Genomic DNA, 19022 nt, shown 5'->3' with positions numbered 1-19022 from the left:
CCACAAAATAGAAACAGAAGGAACACTGTCAATTCATTTTATAAGGCCACAATCACCCTGATACACAAACCACACAAAGACTCAACAAAGAAAGAGAATTACAGACCAATATCCCTCATGAACAATGACGCAAAAATACTCAATAAAATACTCACAAACCAAATCCAAGAACACATCAAAAAGATCATTCACCATGACCAAATAGGCTTCATCCCACAGATGCAGGGATGGTTCAACATACAAAAAACTGTCAATATAATCCACAACATAAACAAACTGAAAAAAAAAAAAAAACAACACATAATCACCTCATTAGATGCTGAAAAAGCCTTTGACAAAATCCAACACCCCTTCATGATGAAAGTTTTGGAGAGATCAGGGATACAAGAAACATACCTAAACATAATAAAGCCAAAATATACAGCAAGCCAACAGTCAACATCAAATTAAAGGGAGAGAAACTTAAAGCAACGCCACTAAAATCAGGGACAAGACAAGGCTGTCTACTCTTTCCATATCTATTCAAGTATAGTACCTGAAGTTCTAGAGAGAGCAACAAGACACTTAAAGGAGATCAAGAGGATACAAACTGGAAAGGAAGAAGTCAAAGTATTGCTATTTGCAAATGACATGATAATACACATAAACAACCCAAAAAATTCTACCAAGAAACTCCTACAGCTGATAAAACACCTTCAGCAAAGTGGCCAGACACAAAATACACTCAAGAAAAACAGTAGCCTACCTATATACAAATGATAAATGGCCAGAGAGAGAACTTGGGGAAACCACCCTTCACAATAGCCACAAATAATATATCTTGGTGTAACTCTAACCAAGCAAGTAAAGACTTGTAAGGGAAGAACTTCAAGTCTTTGAAGAAAGAAATTGAAGAAGATATTAGAAGATGGAAAGATCTCCCATGCTCGTGGATCAGTAGGATTAACATAGTAAAAATAGTCATCTTACCAAAAGCAATTTACAGATTCAACATAATCCCCACCAAAATCCCAACACAATTCTTTACAGACCTTGAAAGAACAATATTCAACTTCATATGGAAAAACAAAAAACCCAGGACAGCTAAAACAATCCTATATAATAAAAAAGCTTCTGGAGTATTGCCATCTCTGATTTCAAGCTGTACTACAGAGCAATAGTAATAAAAAAAAATAAGCCTATATGGTATTGGCATAAAAACAGACAGGTCAATCAATGGAACCAAATCAAAGACACAGACGTAAATCCACACACCTATGGACACCTGGTTTTTGATAAAGAAGCCAGAAATATACAATGGAAAAAAGAAAACATCTTCAACAAATGGTGGTTGTTTAACTGGATGTCACCATGTAGAAGAATGCAAATAGGTCCATATCTATCACCCTGCTCAAAACTCAAGTCCAAGTGGATCAAAAACCTCAACATAAAACCAGATTTGATGAATCTGATAGAAGAGAAAGTGGGGAACAGCCTTGAACTCATTGACACAAGAGACAACTTCCTGAATAGAACACCAATCTCACAGGCACTAAGATTGACAGTTAATAAATGGGACTTTATAAAACTGAAAAGCTTCTGTAAGGCAAAGGGCACCATCAATAGGACAATCCAGCAGCATACAGAATGAGAAAAGATCTTCAACAACCCCACATCTGACAGAGGGCTGATTTCTAAAATATATAAAGAACTCAAGAAACTAGACATCAACAAATCAAATAGTCTAATTAAAAAACGGGGTACAGATCTAAACAGAGAATTCTCAACAGGACTCTCAAATGGCAGAGAAGTACTTATATGTTCAACATCTTCAGCCATCAGGGAAATGCAAATCAAAACAACTCTGTCAGAATGGCTAAGATCAAAAACTTAAGTGATAGCTCAAGCTAGTAAGATGTGGAGCAAGAGAAACACACCTCCATTGCTGGTGGGAGTGCAAATTTGTACAGCAACTTTGGAAATCAATATGGTGGTTTCTCAGAAAATTGGGGATCGGTCTACCTCAAGACTCAGCTACACCACTCCGGGGCATATACCCAAAGGACGCTCTACCATACACAGACACTTGCTCAACTATGTTCACAACGGCTTTATTCGTAATAGCCAGACACTGGAAACAACCTGGATGTCCATCAACCGAAGAATGAATAGAGAAAATGTGGTACCTGACAACAGGGTCAGCTCTAGTGTGCTGCCCAGGCAGTGTGCAGGACCCACTCTCCTATGTGCTGCAGCTGGTGGCAGGCAGGGAGAGTTCTCTTACTCTCATGACCCTGGAGCCAGCTCTATCTCATCTGCCACAAGTAGCAAGGGGCGGAGGGCAGAGGGCATCTTTCCCTCACCCATGCCACCGCATGGCAGGCAAGGGACAGACAGGTGAGCCAACCCTGAGGGCATAACAACAGGAGAGCGACCCTGCCAACCCCTCTTATTCCACCTACAGCAATCAAGAGAAAAGGCCCTGCACCTTCTATGAGCAAAACAGTAGAGCTGGCCCTGGTGATGTGAGTGAGAGGGACCTGGATATGAGGGCCCAAGAACAGAACTGGCCCCTCTCCCTGCTGTAGGATGCACTGAGTGATCTAGCTGAGTCAGTGCTGGAGAGCTTGCCTGGGTAGTGATGATGAGGGAAAGCTATCAAGCTGACCAGCCCAGCTAACACCCATGCCCAGAACCAGGGTTATGAGTTGGCCCACTCCAGCATCCACTGAATCTATGAACTGTTGGAGCATGTGAAAAGGACAAACCTACAGATCCAAAACAGCAGGATCTCTACAACACAGGACAACAGGATATCCAAGAGGAGCTCTAGTAAGAGCCCATTATTGTAAGTGTAGCAGACACCAGAGGCCAAGAGCCGGATCGATGACTCGTGGCAGTGAACTCTTACAAGTACAGATGAGCAGACTAAAAGGTAAACTGTGTGACTCACTGGGCCACACTACAGCTTCCATGACAAGTCTTCCTTTTTTTTTTTTTCTTTGTTTTTTTGTTTTGTTTGGTTTTTCTTTTAAACTTGGTTTTGATTGGGGGTAGTTTGCAAGGGCAGAGGGCAGATGAGAGGAGATGGGGAGATAAGTGGGATCAGAATGCATGATGTGAAATCCACAAAGAATCAATACAGGTAAAAAAAAGAAAGAAAATGTGGTACATTTATACAATGGAGTATTACTCATCTGTTAAAAACAATGACATCATGGAATTTGCTGGCAAATGTATGATCTAGAAAAGATCATCCTGAGTGAGGTAACCCAGACCCAGAAAGACAAACATGGCAAGTACTGACTTATAGGTGGATATTAGCTGCAAAGTAAAAGATAACTATGCTACAATCCACAGACCCAAAGAAGCTAAGCAACAAGGAAGGCTTAAGGTCAGGGACACATGAAACTTACAAAGGTAGTGCAGAAATTATGGGAGTGGCCAACCAATGACTGGTCCAGCTTGAAACCCATATAATGAGAGGGAGCCGGACAATGCCTGGAGGGGCAGGACCCAGAGGATGGACAGCCCAGAGACTTAGGATAGAAACAAATATGACTGGTAAAAAAGAAAACAAAAAGGTCAATGAAATGATTCCTAATGATATTCTGCTATACTCATAGACCATTGCCTAGCCCAACTGTCATCAGAGAGGCTTCACCCAGCAACTAATGGAAACTGATGTAGAGACTATAGCCAAACATTAGGCAGACCTCAGGAAATCCTGTGGAAGAGGGGGAGGAAGGATTATGGAAGCCAGAGGGGCTAAAGATGTCATGGGAAAACACACAGAGTCAACTGACCTGGGCTCATGGGAGCTCATGGAGACTGAACCACGAACCAGAAACTAGTATGGGACTGACTAGGCCCTCTGCACATGATTGCAGTTAGTTGCATAGCTTGGTCTTCTTGTGGGACTCCTGGCAGAGGGAGTGGGGGCCATCTCTGACTCTGCTGCCTGTTTGGGGGACCCTTTCCTCCTACTAGGTTGCCTCATCCAGCCTTAATAGGAGAGGAAGCACCTAGTCTTACTGTAACTTGATATCCCAGGGCTGACTGACATACAGGGAAGGTCTGCACTTTTCTGAAGGGAAGGGAGAAGGAGTGAATGGAGGGGAGGGCAGAAGTTGGAGGGGATTCAGAGGAGAGTAGGGAGAGAGAGGAAACTGTGATCAGGCTGGGAAAATAGTAATTAATTGATTAATAAAAATTTTGAAGTAATAAATAAAAAAGATTATTAAAAAACTTAAAAGAATGCCAATGGCATGGCTCTGACATAAGTTAAGTGGGTGATACAGGGTAGAGAATCCCTTACTAGTTCGGAGAATCAGAAAACAAAGGGGCTGAGATATTAGAAAGACTATCTCTGTGGATACAGGAACCTTCCCCACAAATACCAGCAGAAATAGGAAGAGGGGAAGTAAGGAGAGCCAGACCTAAGCTCCTCAGTGCAGAGGCAGACTCCAATAAACATCACACACTCATCTAAACTGCCCAGTGTTTATGTATATTAATTAATATTCTGATGTCAGAACTATAAAGCTCATAAGCATTACACATTTATTATCTAAAGTGTCCAGTATTTATATACATTAATACTCTGCAAGTACACACAAACATGAGAACTAGAAAAGCTAGCAGGCACCACACATTTAACTGTCCAGTGTTTATATACACTAATACTCTGCTAATACACAAATTGATAGGTATAAAAGGAAACTGCAAAGTAGTTTATTACCAATACCCATGTTTCACTAAATATTAACTCTTCCAGTTTAAAATAACCTAGTGAAAATAATTAAGTTCGGAGAAAATACTTGGAACTCACATAAGCATATACAAAATACATAAAGAATTTTTGCAACTCAATAATATAAATACAACAGAACCAATTTTTAAATGTTAATAAACATTTTAATAGAAATAATCCTTCCTCTCAGAAGTCATTAAAGTGGACAACACAAAGCATATGAAAAGGTCATTACAATGTTACTTGGTAAAATGAAATTTTAAAAGTTAATGAATCACTGCTACAGGATAAATGAGGAGCCTTCCAAAATCATTCTCACTGTAAAACTGCATGCGCTAAACAATAATTTGCTGTTCAAATCCTAACTATTGGGCCAGTGAGATGGCTTAGCAGGAAAAGGTATCTGCTGCCAAACCTGATTACCTAAATTCAATCCCCAGGACCCACACAGTAGGCAAGAACAGCTTTTGCTAGCTGTCCTCTGAGAGCCACATGCACTGTGTGGCTTATGCATACTCAGAAACAAACAAACATGCATCTGCACACAAAATAAACACAAATATAATAAAAATGAATAATTCAAATCTTAACAATCTGACTTTTTTCAACAGTAAAAAGCAGGTAACTATACACCTTAAATACACTTAAAAGTACTTAATAGAACCACGGTCTTTAGTGATTTAAATTTTCAAAACATTTATTTCTTTTCTTAAAAATGTTTTACATACATTATAGAAATAACCAGAAGGCCGGGCAGTGGTGGCGCATGCCTTTAATCCCAGCACTTGGGAGGCAGAGCCAGGTGGATCTCAGTGAGTTCAAGGCCAGCCTGGTTACAGAGCAAGATCCAGGACAGGCACTAAAACTACAGAGAAACCCTGTCTCAAAAAAAAAAAAAAAAAAAAAAGAAAGAAAGAAAGAACCAGAATGAACATGCAGTAAATGTATGAAGGACACTACACATTAATGTTTATTTGGGGAAAAAAGGTTCTGTATAATATTAAAGGCCCAGCCTTAATATTATACTATCCCAGGGGCCCAGAATACCATCGGTGCAGGAATCAATCCAGAAGCACAGAGCTCTTTAGTCCAATTCAGTTTATTCATCTGTCACCATCATTCAGCCACCAATTCAACTCTCTCAATTCAACTCCCCTCATTCTCAGGACCGGTCTAGATCTTTTCCCAAGCAGCAACACCTCATGTTTACTATACAACACAAGATTGCAAGGTCCCCACCAGAAGCTTCCTGGCAACTTTATTTGCAACCCAAAAGGGGAGAGAACATGAGTGGAGTTAGGAGTTGGAAGAAATCAGAAAAGGAATTTATGTGCTAGAAATAGATCCTTACTGTGGTTAGGTGAAAGCATTACAAGTCTATGATAAATGTGTTCAACTACAAACTTACAGGTGACAGGGTGGGGAAAATCTGAGGTCACTAAGAGTTAAACTGTCACTATTTTCCTCTGCTGCCAGTTTCCTGATAGCTAGTCAATCTGCATCACAGCTTGAAGTACCTGGTGAGGGGAAACCCTTTTGATCTAAAAAGTTGCTCTGGGGGAGGTGAGAAAGAGGGGAATACCTGAACTTGATTTGCACAGGAAACAAAGCTATGCATCTAGGGGACAGGCACTTGGCCTGGGAGACCTCAGTTGGGGGGTGGGGGGGTGCCTTAAGGAGTCTAGCAGGTAGTCTGGTAGGTATCTGTCTTTCAAGGCTTTGTTTGGGGTTGGCCCTAATAGGAAGTAGCTTAGGGAGGATATTGCAAAAGGCAAATACCCAAAACAAATGCTAAAGAGGAACCGGAAGCTCAGAGGCAGAAGGTTCTGTCTACCTGACATTATCCAAGTACTCTGAGACGGGGGGGGGGGGGGGGGGGGGGGGGGGGGGGGGGGGGGGGGTTCACACACACATTCACATTTTTGGAGAATTATGAGCACAAGGAAATCATAGCAAGGCACAACTGAATATTAAGCTGTGTAACACCAAATGCTAAATGGCTTCCCACTTGACTGACCCTTGGTCTGGTCAAGGTATAGCTTATAATATACTGGACTTCTATTTCATATTCCCGTGGCTCACCACAAAAAGAAAAGAAAAGAAAAGCATAAGAACAAAACCAAGAAATGACTATATGCTATCTATAAATCCAGTAATATATAATGTTCAGAACAGGCCAACTTTATAAATACAGGAGATTAGTGGTTGCATAGGGCTAGAGGCATGGGAAGGAATACAGAAGAGTAACTATTAATAGATATAATTACTTGCAGTGCTGGAATTGTTTTAAAATTACATTGGTGTTTAAAATTATGGTGATGGTTTTACAATTCTGTAAATTTACCAAAACTTTAAAACTTAGGTTAAAAAAATTAACTAACCTGAAAAAAGGATCCTTTCTTATTGATCTGCCTCCATGTTTTTTCTCATAGTGTTGTAAGAGGAAAATCCACAGTATACAATGCAGGTAGGGCTAAGAGAAGAATACGTAACAGCTTATGACTGAATCATCATTTCTTTGCTTTTCCAACAGAACCAAGACTACATAGATCAGGTGCTTTACCATAACAAGAGGGGGGAAATCCAACTTTTTTTGTTTGCTATAATAAAGATAACTAAAAATAACTTGTCTCGTTTAGTTTCTTGATGATGGAGATTGAACTTGGGGCCTCACACAGAGCTCATGTTATTCCACTAACTGCACCACCAGTCATAAGTTTTAACACTAAGAAAGTAATGTTATTTCCCATAAAGTAATTCTTCATATGTTTTCTGCCCCTATCAGTTCATTTACTGTCAGTTTTACAAAATATAATCAAGTATAAAAGCTTAGCTGGGAATGGTGTCACTGGCTTAAAATCTCAGCACTAGGGGAGCTTAAACAGAAACACTATAAAATCCAAGCCAGGCTGGGCTATCTAAGACCCTGTCACACAAACAACAGAAGATTTTGTTCTTTCTCTGAAGAAGCCAGTTCTATTAAAATAGAATTAGTAGCATGGAAAAGTCAATATATTGAACTAAGGATAATTGGTCAACAAAAGGTATTTTTACAAAAATGCAGATTCGCTATCATTAACACACTTAACTTATAGGCTTATTCTTTACATAACAGGACAAAAACTAAAAATAAAACACAAACACGTCATTCTTTTCTAACTCACTATGTAGCCTAAGGATGACTTCATGCTTCTGATCATCCAGCCTCTGCCTACAAAGTGCTGCAAATACAGGAGTATATCATCACACCTGGTTGTTACTGTGCTAGGGATCAAACCAAGGGCTCCATATATGCTAGACAAGCATTCTTAACAACCGAGTTATGTCCTGAGACCATACACAGTTCCATTTTTAATTTTATTTTATATTTTATATGTATTAGTTGGGTTTTTCTGTTTGTTTGTTTGAGACAGAGTTTCTCTGTGTAGCTTTGGAGCCTTTCCAAGAACTCACTCTGTAGCCCAGGCTGGCTTCGAACTCACGGAGATCTGCCTGCTCTGCCTCCCGAGTGCCAGGGTTAAAGGTGTGCCCGGCTTGTTTTGTTTTGTTTTAATGTATGTGTACCACATGAATGCTTGGCGCCTGTGGAAGCCAGAAGAGAGCATCAAATCCCCTGGAACAGGAGTTACAGTTGTGAGAGAACCATGTGTTGCTGGGAATTGAATCTGGGTCCTCTGGAAGAACAGCCAGTGCTCTTAATCACTGAGTCATCTCTCTTCCCCTACAAATACTCTTAAGAGGACACATGAACATACAAAAATAGATTTTGTTATTTCTTACCATTATAACAGCAAGTAACAGCTTATCCCATGGATTATAGGCATCCTCACTTTTTGGTATATTCTTCCAAGAACCCTAAAACAAAACATTTTTATAACTCGTATACACAAATATTTAGCTTTAAAATATTTAATATATTTTAGTCATAAACATGCAGTCTCTATAAATAAGGTGTTCCTATTAATAAACTATCTTATGTCTAACTTAAAAATCTTCCTGCTACACAATATTTCTAGAAGCAAGTATAGTCAAACATATTAAACCAGAGTAGGAAAATGGAATTATCCAGCAATCATAAAGTATAAATTTACTGCTTAATTAATATAACATTTTTATTATTTATGAATTTCATACAAAGTAGTTTGATCATAATCACCCCTACTCCTCTCAACTGCTTAATTTTTTTCTAATCAAATGAAAATATCTTTGAATGATCCATGATCAAAATTAATCTGATGTTTTTCCTTAATGTTTTCCTGGGGGAGAAAATCTCTTACACTCAATTTTTTTCTCATCATTTTATAGAACACATTACTTGATCCTTGAGAAATTCCTAAAAATAAAAATAAAACCATACATCTAATTATGCATATCAAATTGAGCATCAAAAACCATGTAGTAAACAGTTTTTCTCCGTTGACAACCTGAAGTCATACTTGAAAATATCTGTCATTTTAAATTCCTGTATTGACTATATAATCAAGCAGTTAATCTTATATTTGTTACTATTTTCAGTACAAGAACCAAGCTATCAAAGATAAAAGAATGTATATTTAGACTTTAAAATTTCTGAAACATTACTGACGTACCTTTATGAAAGAAATCAGGCAACCCAGGAGTGGGTAGATTGGAATGGCTATGCAAAAGGTGTAATGAAAAACAGTGGAAACTGCATATCCCAAAAAGAAAGTTATTTCAGTGACTGCAACACAAGCCAATGCTGTCTAAAGAGGAAACGAGAAAATAAGTGACTATTTTAAAATCTTATACAAACTTGCTACGAATTGTGCCTTGGCATCAACTATGTTTTTGATCTTCAAATAAAACATGCATCCAAGGAAGCATTACTATGTTGGCATCAATTGTTAGCTGTTATATACTGTGAGCAACATCCCTTGGAGTAGATGAGATGGAAGATCAATACATCCACTGAAGAAACTGCTAGCTCTCTCCATACACTCTCTACTTAGGAAAGATACATTACACACTCAGTACCATCACCAAAGCATGCCTGAAAGCTTCTACATATGCTGATTTGGAAAACTGGAATAAAATAAAAGTGAGACTTACCACAGAATAAATAAATGACCAAAATTCCTTGGTATTTAAAATTTTCTTAAAGGTGAAGGAAGCAACATAAGTGAATAGAATAACTGATGGCACATAACCAATAAGGCAAAAAACCTGTAAACCAGAAATGCATGTCCTATAAGAATATAAATAGTTTATAATACAATATAAAATATCATGGTCATATTAAAATATTCAGTAATTTTTATTCTCAAATTTCATTCTTCAACAAATCACTCCAAAAACTGTCATTGCGCTTATTTGAACAGTTATAAACCATGACTCTACTAAGCCAATAAAAATCATGCTTTTAAATTACTGTTTTATACAACTCCAAGTAATTTAACCTCAGCATTACTTGTAATTTTTTATACCAAGTAAAATGCTCTCTAATGCCAGGTGGTGTTAGTACTCACCTTTAATCCCAGCACTTAGGAGGCAGAGGCAGGTGGATCTCTGCGATTTTTGTGGCCAGCCTGGTATACATAGTGAGTTCTGAGACAGCCAGGGCTAGACACACACACACACACACACACACACACACACACACACACACACACACACACACAAGCTCTCATTATTTTATTATTAAAATTAGTTATAGCTAGTTACAACTGTCTATCTCTCAAATATTAGCAACCATTCTTTAAAAATTTTTTAGATGGATTTTAACATGTGCTTTTCCTGCTTGTATGTGTGTGTACCATGTACATGAGTTTTGTCCATGGAGGTCAGAAGATGGCATCAGATCCCTTTGAATTGGAGTTACAGATGGTTGTGAGCCACCATGTGGGTGTTGGGAACACCAGGTCCTTTGCGATAATAACAAAGTTCTTTTAATTGCTGAGCCAGCTCTCCAGCACTTAGCAACTAATTAAATACATCACATTCAATATGACTTTTTTTGTTTTAGTTAGGTTTTATGTTTTGTTTTATTTTGAGATGGGAGTCTCACAATGTAGTTCTGGCTGGCCTGAAGCTCACCAAGTAAACTAGACTGGCCTCGAACTCACATAGATTTTTCTGCCTCTGACTCCCAAGTGCTGGGGTTAAAGGTGAATACTACCACACTTGACTTTAATATAATTTCTAAGAGTATTTTATAGGGCAGAAGTTAATATATCAAGCCAAAATGGTCTCTAGCAAAACTGATATTTGCATCCAGCACCCTCACACATGGCTCTGTATTGTTTTGTTTTGTTTTTTTCTACTATAAACCATTTAGCAAAAGGAATTCTTAATTAGACATTTCTACAGATCATGAACGCCAGTTACACATTTCTTTCAAATTTCACATAAAATTTAGGAGAAGGAATTTCTTTCCCAGGCAGGGCTTAAGAGATGGCTCACTGGTTAAAAACTAGGCAACTGTGAGAACTGGAGTTCAGATTCTAGTACCCTTGTAACAAGCCAGGTGACATGCAAATTCTGGTAAATTGAGCTCTGAGGGAATCGAATACCCTCTATAGCTACTGGCTCTCTCTCTCTCTCTCTCTCTCTCTCTCTCTCTCTCTCTCTCTCTCTCTCTCTCTCACTCACTCACAAACACACACTCACACACACACACACACACAAGCACACATGTACATACATACCCACACCGTTATGTACATTAATTAAATCAAGTCTTTTTCAAAAATGAACCCCTTTCTTGTAAAATGTTTAGATGTGAGAACAGGGAAAGAAGACTGTATTTTGGTGCCTGATGCAAGCAAGTAGGTAGTCTACTTGAAAGACCACAACAGCTATAAGGAATTATTTTTAAATAGTGGCTTGCATTTTTTTAAAATCACTTGTAATAAAAATTGAATTAAATGTACCATATACAATAACAAACATTTGCTTCATTTTGTTTTTAAAAAGCTAATACACAAGTTATTCAACCTGACAGCTGTCATATATGTATATATAAATAGATTTTTAAGAAATATTTAACTATAAATATCATGAGCACAACTGATGCTAACTTACCACAGCAAGAAATTTTACAGGATAAAAATATAGTCCATGATGAAATGCAAATAAACTTCCCAGCATCAAAGTCAGAACAACAAAAAAAAAGGGAAAGTCCACAACAGCTTGTCCAACCCAATAGGCTGATGGCAAAAGACCTGAAAGTTTAAGTTGAGTATAAGCTTTGATCTAAAAAAAAGAGAAAAACTATTAAAATCTTAAACACTTTACAAATAAAAAGCAAGTAAATTATTGTAGAACTTTTCATTCTAACCAACAAAACAAGAAAAGTAACTTTACATGCATTCATTTTAGACCTTAATTAGGTTCATTTAAGATTTATCAATCTCAACAAAATTTTTAACAATCAGAATATAGTAAAACAAAAGGTAACATAGAAATGGTGAGTATGCCATCAATGACAGCCAAACTTGTTCATATAAAACTATGCAGAAATAAATGAAGACATTTAAATGGAAAAGGATTCTCATGTTCAAAAGCTATTTCTAGTAAGAACATATAAACTGCCTATTAGCCTCTGGATCTTCACAGAACTTCAGTTTATGTGTGAAACTTTGTGCAAAGAAAATATATTTGAAAACATTTTAAATACTTTTAAAATAAATTGCACAGTACAATAATGCTTGGTTTTCATACTATTATTTTCATGTATATTAATACTTAAATCAGTTTTCCTTCTCATGCACTCATTATTTATTTTTTATAAAAATCTTTCCCAAATCCTGATACCTAATAATACTATTCATTTGATTTGTACTACTTCTAAAACTATATACTCATAATAACTATGAGTATTATATCAGAGAGCAGACAATAGAGTGAGAAATGGGAAACAAAAAATAAAAAATTAGTTAGAAAGAAGTGGGGCACTAGAGAGATAGCTCAGAGGATATGATCACTTGCAGCTCTTCCAGAGGTCCAAGATTTGATTCCCAACACCCATATGTAGCTCACAACCATCTGTAACACCAGTCCCAGAGAATCTGATGCCCTCTTTGGGCTTCTGTGGGTACTTCAGGCATGCAGTGAACAGACACATATTCAAACAAACACTGGTGTTCATATAAACACCTATATGCAAACATTCACAGCAACTGTATTTGTAATAGTGGAACCCAACAGCAGTTCAGATGCTTTTTAACAAGCAATGGTTACACAAACTATGATACACCCACACCGTGTAGTAGTTCTCAGTAATAAAAAGGAATGGACTACAGAGACTCCTAAGACAAATTTCATGAATTTCAAGAAAGCACTAGGAAGTTACAGTAATAAAAAAGAAAAGTCGAATGCATACTATAATTCCATTTATATGCATTTGAAATACAAAAATCACAAAAACAGAGATCAGGTTAATGGTGTAAGAAAGCAGGGTGAGCAAGTCATGAGCAAGCCAGTAAATAGCTTTCCTCCACGACTTCTGCTTCAGCTCCTGCCTTTAGGTTCCTTTGCTTTGCTTCAGTTCCTGGCCCTGACTTCCTTCAGTGATGGACTGTTACCTGGAAGTATAAGCCAAAAAAAACCTTTTCCCCGGGTTAGGGATTTAGCTCAGTGGTAGACCGCTTGCCTAGCAAGTGCAAGGCCCTGGGTTCGGTCCTCAGCTCTGACAAAACCAAAAAAACAAAAAAACCTTTTCCCTAAGTTGCTTTTGGCCATGGTGTTTTATCATAACAACAGAAACATAACTAAGACACTCTCAAATTAAATACTCTTAAAGTTTACCATGAGGCTTCTTACTAGCAGCAATTGATACCTATAATTTTTTTTTTATTTTATTTAAAATATTTAATCATGTGTATGTGTGTCTGTTTGAGTTTGTGGTATCACATGCATGCAGGGGACCACAGAGGGCAGAAGAGGGTACAGAATTCCCTAGAACTAGAGTAACCGGCAGTTGTGAGCTGCCATGTGGATACTCAGAACTGAACCAGGGTCCTCTGTAAGGAAAGCAAGTGCTCTTAACTGCTAAGGCATCTATCGAGCACCATTTATTTTTTTAACTAACTTAAAAAATATTTTTTTTTACATTTACTTATGCGTGCCCGTGTATATGTGGCACATGTGGATATCACAGGGCAGTTTGGCAGAATCAGTTCTTTCCTTCCACCATGTGGATTCCAGGGTTGAACTAGGTCCTCGGGCTTGACAGAACCTGATACCTGTAATTTTTTGTCTGATTAATTACCTTATGATTCTCTGCATTTTCCATGGCAAAGTAAGGTGGCATTGCAGTAACGATGATTCCAAGCAAAGCTGCTTGAAAATACAGCTCAACTTTAAAAACTATGTCAGTAATTTCCTGAAAGACAAAAACAACAGAAAATGAATCTGAGAATCACTTTAGAATGCCTTAGACTATTAAATCTCTAAAGAAAGACATTAAGATATCTACCCAGGGTATGGACAAGTAACAGGTTTATTAACAAGAAATGCTAGACTACACAGTCAACTCTGCCACTAATTAGTATGTGTAGTAAACAATTAGCATATCCACCAATGGCCAGATGCAATGATAATACCTAAGAATGATATCTGGTACTTTCCAGTGACTGTGTGAACACTTCCATGACTGTGTCAAATAAGATCTTGATCCCTTCTTTTTTCCTTTGGGAAAAGCTATATCCAAGCTTACCTTCCTAACGAATCAAGAACATCTCCCAGACAAGAGTGACTCTAACTCCTATAGTTCCACGTCCCTTGTTACCCTGAGTCAGCTAACTTTCCCAGGCAGTCCAGAAAGTAGCTGACATCCAAACGCAGATGACCTGAGACTTAGGTTGCTTTTGGTGTTATCCTCTAGCCTCAACAAGCCCATTTCTCTATCCTTGTTCACACTGATCTCTGTGCTAGAGACCAAACCCAGTGCCTTGCACCTGCTAGGTGAGCATGCTAAGAGTAAATCCTGGACTCGACTCTACCCTTTCTATTAAACAGGAAAGGTACTATGTATTAGGACACAATCTACACGTCTAACAAGTACCCTGGCCCTGGTTCACTTTTTCATCAGATGATGTAGAAACAGTACATAGTGTCTTGTTGTCCCTGGCCTTCAACATTTTGTTACTGTGGTGGTTTGAAAGAAAATGGCCCCCAAAGAGAGTGGCACTATTAGGAGATGTGGCCTTGTTGGAGTAGGTACGGTCTTGTTGAAGGAAGTATGTCACTGTGGGGGCAGGCTTCGAAGTTTCTTTTCTCAAGCTTCACTCAGTGTGACAGTTAATCGACTTCCTGTTGCCTTCTGGTCAAGATGTAGCCTGTACACTGGCAAATTAGTCATCATGATAATGGACTGAACCTCTGAAACTGTAAACCACCACTTCAATTAAATGTTTTCTTTGTCAAGAGTTGCTGTGGTCATGGTGTCTCTTCACAGCAATAAAAAGGCCTAACTAAGACATCTACTTGAAGTAAAAATGGTTGTCTGTGTGACTTCCTAAGCTTTCTTTCAATATCTCAGTAACTAGATACCAGACCCTCCCCAAAAAAATACTAAACCATGTTCATTTCTTGTCTACAATTAATATATCAGGGATTCACAAACCTATCAGCATCAAATAGAGCTGCTCTGGATTTTGAAGCAAACTAATCCTGGAGACTCCTAAATTCCCCACCTCAACTTTTAACTTTCGGAAATTTCCACATATGAATTCATCTTTGTGTATGTTTGCTTACTTGAATGAATGGGGTACTCCAGATCTGGATAGCTTCAGTCACATTTAAATGATATAGATAGTAGTTACTAATGATGTTCATCATTACTGGTAAAGAATAAACCATAGTACTGTTGAAAACAGCAGTAAAAACATAGTCCTACAATTTAAAGAGAAGAGTTGATACATTACTTATATAAGCATACTAATATCACTAAGGACCAAACTTTTCTTATTAACTACCCTTATTAGATTAATTAAATATTTTAATTAATTAAATCTTATTAGATACTGTGAAAAAAATGTTTCAACAAGGGATAGGAAAATGACAGGTAAGATAACCTAGCTTTAAATATGCAGATATTTTAAGCAAAACTATAATATGAAAATAAAAAATGTTACTGGTCACTTACCAGGGCATAAAACTACCACAAACAAAATGAATTGTTTTTAATTATATCTAAAAATATACTCTAATTCATGACTAATAGGATAAGTTCAGCTAATTAATTTTAGAGTAACCATTTCAGTATTTTATAACTTTTAAATGAGTACTCACGTATAATACTCATACCTTTTCTGAATGCACCACATTTAAAGCTGCACTATGGGGAGCAGCAGATACATAGTCACTGTCATTAAACATTGTCACCATTATGTTCTGGTGTGTGAAAAAGTTAATAAGATCACTGATATCCGAGTCTGGTATTAGAAAATAAGAACAATAAAGAATTAGTTTAAGTAAGATACATAATAGACTTTTCATAACATTAGGAGATAATGCTCTTTCAAGGAGATCTTGTATCTTCAGCCTAGATATTGGTAAGAGCATTGGCTCTGTAGTCAGTAGGACAAGATTCAAACCCAAGTTGTACCACTTACACTATATATCCTTCAAGAAAGTTACAAGGATATTCTAGATCTTAGTTTCCTCCTCTGTCAAGGAGAAGTAAATATAACTACTTTATAAGGACATTGGTTGTGACAATTAAATGACAGAATACATATGCAAGGCTTTGAACAGAACCTGGTAATTGTATAACTTTTATCTGCTGCCTACAGAAATATTAATAACAGAAAAAGTTATCATGAAATTTGACTAAAGAGTGAAAATAATCTATTTGGTCATTTTAATTGCACCAAAGTAGCCAAACACAAAAATCAGTCTTCTACCTACATTCTTTAAATGGTCCAAAACCAAAAGACTCCTGTTTGTGTTTAAATGTATAGCATCATGTCTGATGAGTGGAAGCACTCCTGCTCTATCACCACAAAAGCCAGGAACCAAAACATTTGTGAATTACAAAGAAACCCAAATCTCACAAAACCAAACACTCTCATTAAATGAACATAATGACAAGGTAGATTGAGTACCAATCACGAATGCCATAAAAAATGATGCTTTTCAGCTTCATGACACAAAATTTTCTCCTAACCAAGGACCTTAACTGATCTCTTAACTACCAGAGTGGCTGTATATTCAAAAAAAGAGCTACCCTACATGTGATGTAACCACGTAACTTATACTCTCAAAGAAGGGTAAGAAAATATCTAATATGTGGGTGTGTGCGTGTGTGTGTGTGTGTGTGTGCATGTGCTTGAGTGTATTGTATACACATATATGTTACATATGCATACACACACACAGAGACACAAATACGCATATAAGCTTCATTTTGGACCAGTGAGTACAGATCCAAAAGCAAGAAACAATAATACAGAAATTAATGGAAGAGACAAACACTGAAAATAGTAGAATTGCTACAGAGCAAGAACAGAAAGATTTGAGATACATATATAATTTTTAGATATACATAAAAAATATGAGCTTTCACAAAATATTGTATTCTAGCTACATAAAATACATATTAAAACTGAAGACAAGTTTTTTAAATGAAAAAAGTAAACTAAAATATCTCCTAATTGGAGGGATTGTCCATACTAAATGCATCATTTTCAGAAAAGATTAACATTATCATACTTAGCACCGCATTTTAACAGTAATGACTTCAAAGTATCATAGTTTCTGCAAGTCTTCAGACGACAGGCTATTTATGTAAGTAGGTGTTATAGGAAAGCTTATCATAAATAAATTCTTTACTAAGTCCTAATATTTTGAAAACTTAGAATCATAATTTAAAATTAGCTCAAATCCATAAAAACATGAAAAAAACCTTTTTGCCAATTATACAGTAAGAATAAAAATAGTAAATACAAAATTATAAATGGCAAACTTAAGATATTCAGGTATAGATATTTATATGTAAGTAAGGTTTATTTTTTACTTATAACTAATTCTTTAAATAGTTCCTGATGAATCACTATATCTCAATGAGTATGTATAAATACTATAGCTCTTGCTAGGGAAAATTTTACAGCCTCAAGTTCATTAAGCTCATCATGAACTTTGAGGTAAAACGTGCTAGTAGGAACTTAATACTGTTTTTAAAAAGAATTTAATAATTATAAGCAGTATAAATTAGAATATTTTAAAAACTGCCAATTACATTTAAAACAAAACTTTATTTCTGATATTATTCAGTATCACTAAGATAAATATTTAATTTAGATTTTACAATGATAGATCATGCTTGCTTTACCCTGCATTCCATCACCCCTTCACCCCCATCCCCAACCAACACACATTCACAGACCTTCACACACTCTCACCAGTAGAATTTTGAAGCAGCAGGTTTGTTTTATATTTATGAGGTTTATCTCCAGGTTTCAGGAAATACAAATCTGGAACGAGTTTGATGGGAACCACAGCATTCTTAAAAGAATGATGTACCAAAAACATAAAAATCTGAACTGCAAAAAAAATTAAAAGCAGAAGCAACCTGCAAGAAAAAAATAATAATATAGCTTAAGATACATTAGCATACAAATCTATCTTCCTTCACATTAATATAAATTCAATACTCAGACAATTAAAAAACAAAAACAAAAACAACCAAACAAGATGAACAAAAAAAGGAAAAAGAAAGAAAGAAAAAGAAAAACTTCCTAAAAGTCTATTTTCTAAAACTGACCCGATACAAATATTGGAGAAAAAGCTAAATGGGATATCAAAAATAAAGATTATTAAATTTTAAGTAAAGAGAAGAAAAAGTTATAAAAGTATATTTAGACCAGATTCCCTCTTAAATTATAGGATATATAAACATAAAATTGTTAAAGAACTAAGTATTGCCATAAATGTCTATGTTTCTGTATTCCTGATGGAAGTGTTTCTTGCTCGAACTCTATTCTAGCCATTTACTTTTCATACCCTAACAAAAATATTGTAAGCATGGGGAAGAAAATTAAAATACAGTGAAAACTCTACAATTTAAATTTTTCATCCTTATCACAATTTAACTACATTAACTGCTGCTGCTTCACTGAGATATTGTCAAACCATAATATATAAGATGCATATTATACTATACATATACCTGCACATTACTGTATTACATTACATATTGTAGTACCATGAATATATAGTAGTACAAAAGGACATTGTAGTATCATAGAGATCGTTACTTGTCTTATGAAGTATCTACAGATTATATAATGTATCTCAGTAGCAAGAGTTTAGATCATCAATTATTTAT

The 19022-nt window shown here is 36.5% G+C and overlaps 1 protein-coding gene across 1 annotated transcript in view; it reads right to left on the bottom strand.

Moving 5' to 3' along the window:
• Positions 1-19022, bottom strand: part of Abca5 (ATP binding cassette subfamily A member 5) — a 74955-nt gene that overhangs the window by 15155 nt on the left and 40778 nt on the right. Inside the window, exons 20-28 of the mRNA XM_052756179.1 lie at positions 18097-18266; positions 16001-16128; positions 15449-15586; positions 13962-14075; positions 11774-11944; positions 9803-9916; positions 9322-9456; positions 8513-8587; positions 7114-7205 (exon numbers count right to left, since the gene is read on the bottom strand). Of these exons, the coding sequence (XP_052612139.1) occupies positions 7114-7205; positions 8513-8587; positions 9322-9456; positions 9803-9916; positions 11774-11944; positions 13962-14075; positions 15449-15586; positions 16001-16128; positions 18097-18266 (1137 nt within the window). The remainder of the gene's footprint in view (positions 1-7113; positions 7206-8512; positions 8588-9321; positions 9457-9802; positions 9917-11773; positions 11945-13961; positions 14076-15448; positions 15587-16000; positions 16129-18096; positions 18267-19022) is intronic.

The sequence above is a fragment of the Peromyscus californicus genome, unplaced genomic scaffold, assembly GCF_007827085.1.
Source record: "Peromyscus californicus insignis strain IS unplaced genomic scaffold, ASM782708v3 Scaffold_3__1_contigs__length_106647218, whole genome shotgun sequence".
Classification (NCBI taxonomy): Eukaryota; Metazoa; Chordata; class Mammalia; order Rodentia; family Cricetidae; genus Peromyscus; species Peromyscus californicus.
This window is presented reverse-complemented; position numbering and strand designations above follow the sequence as displayed.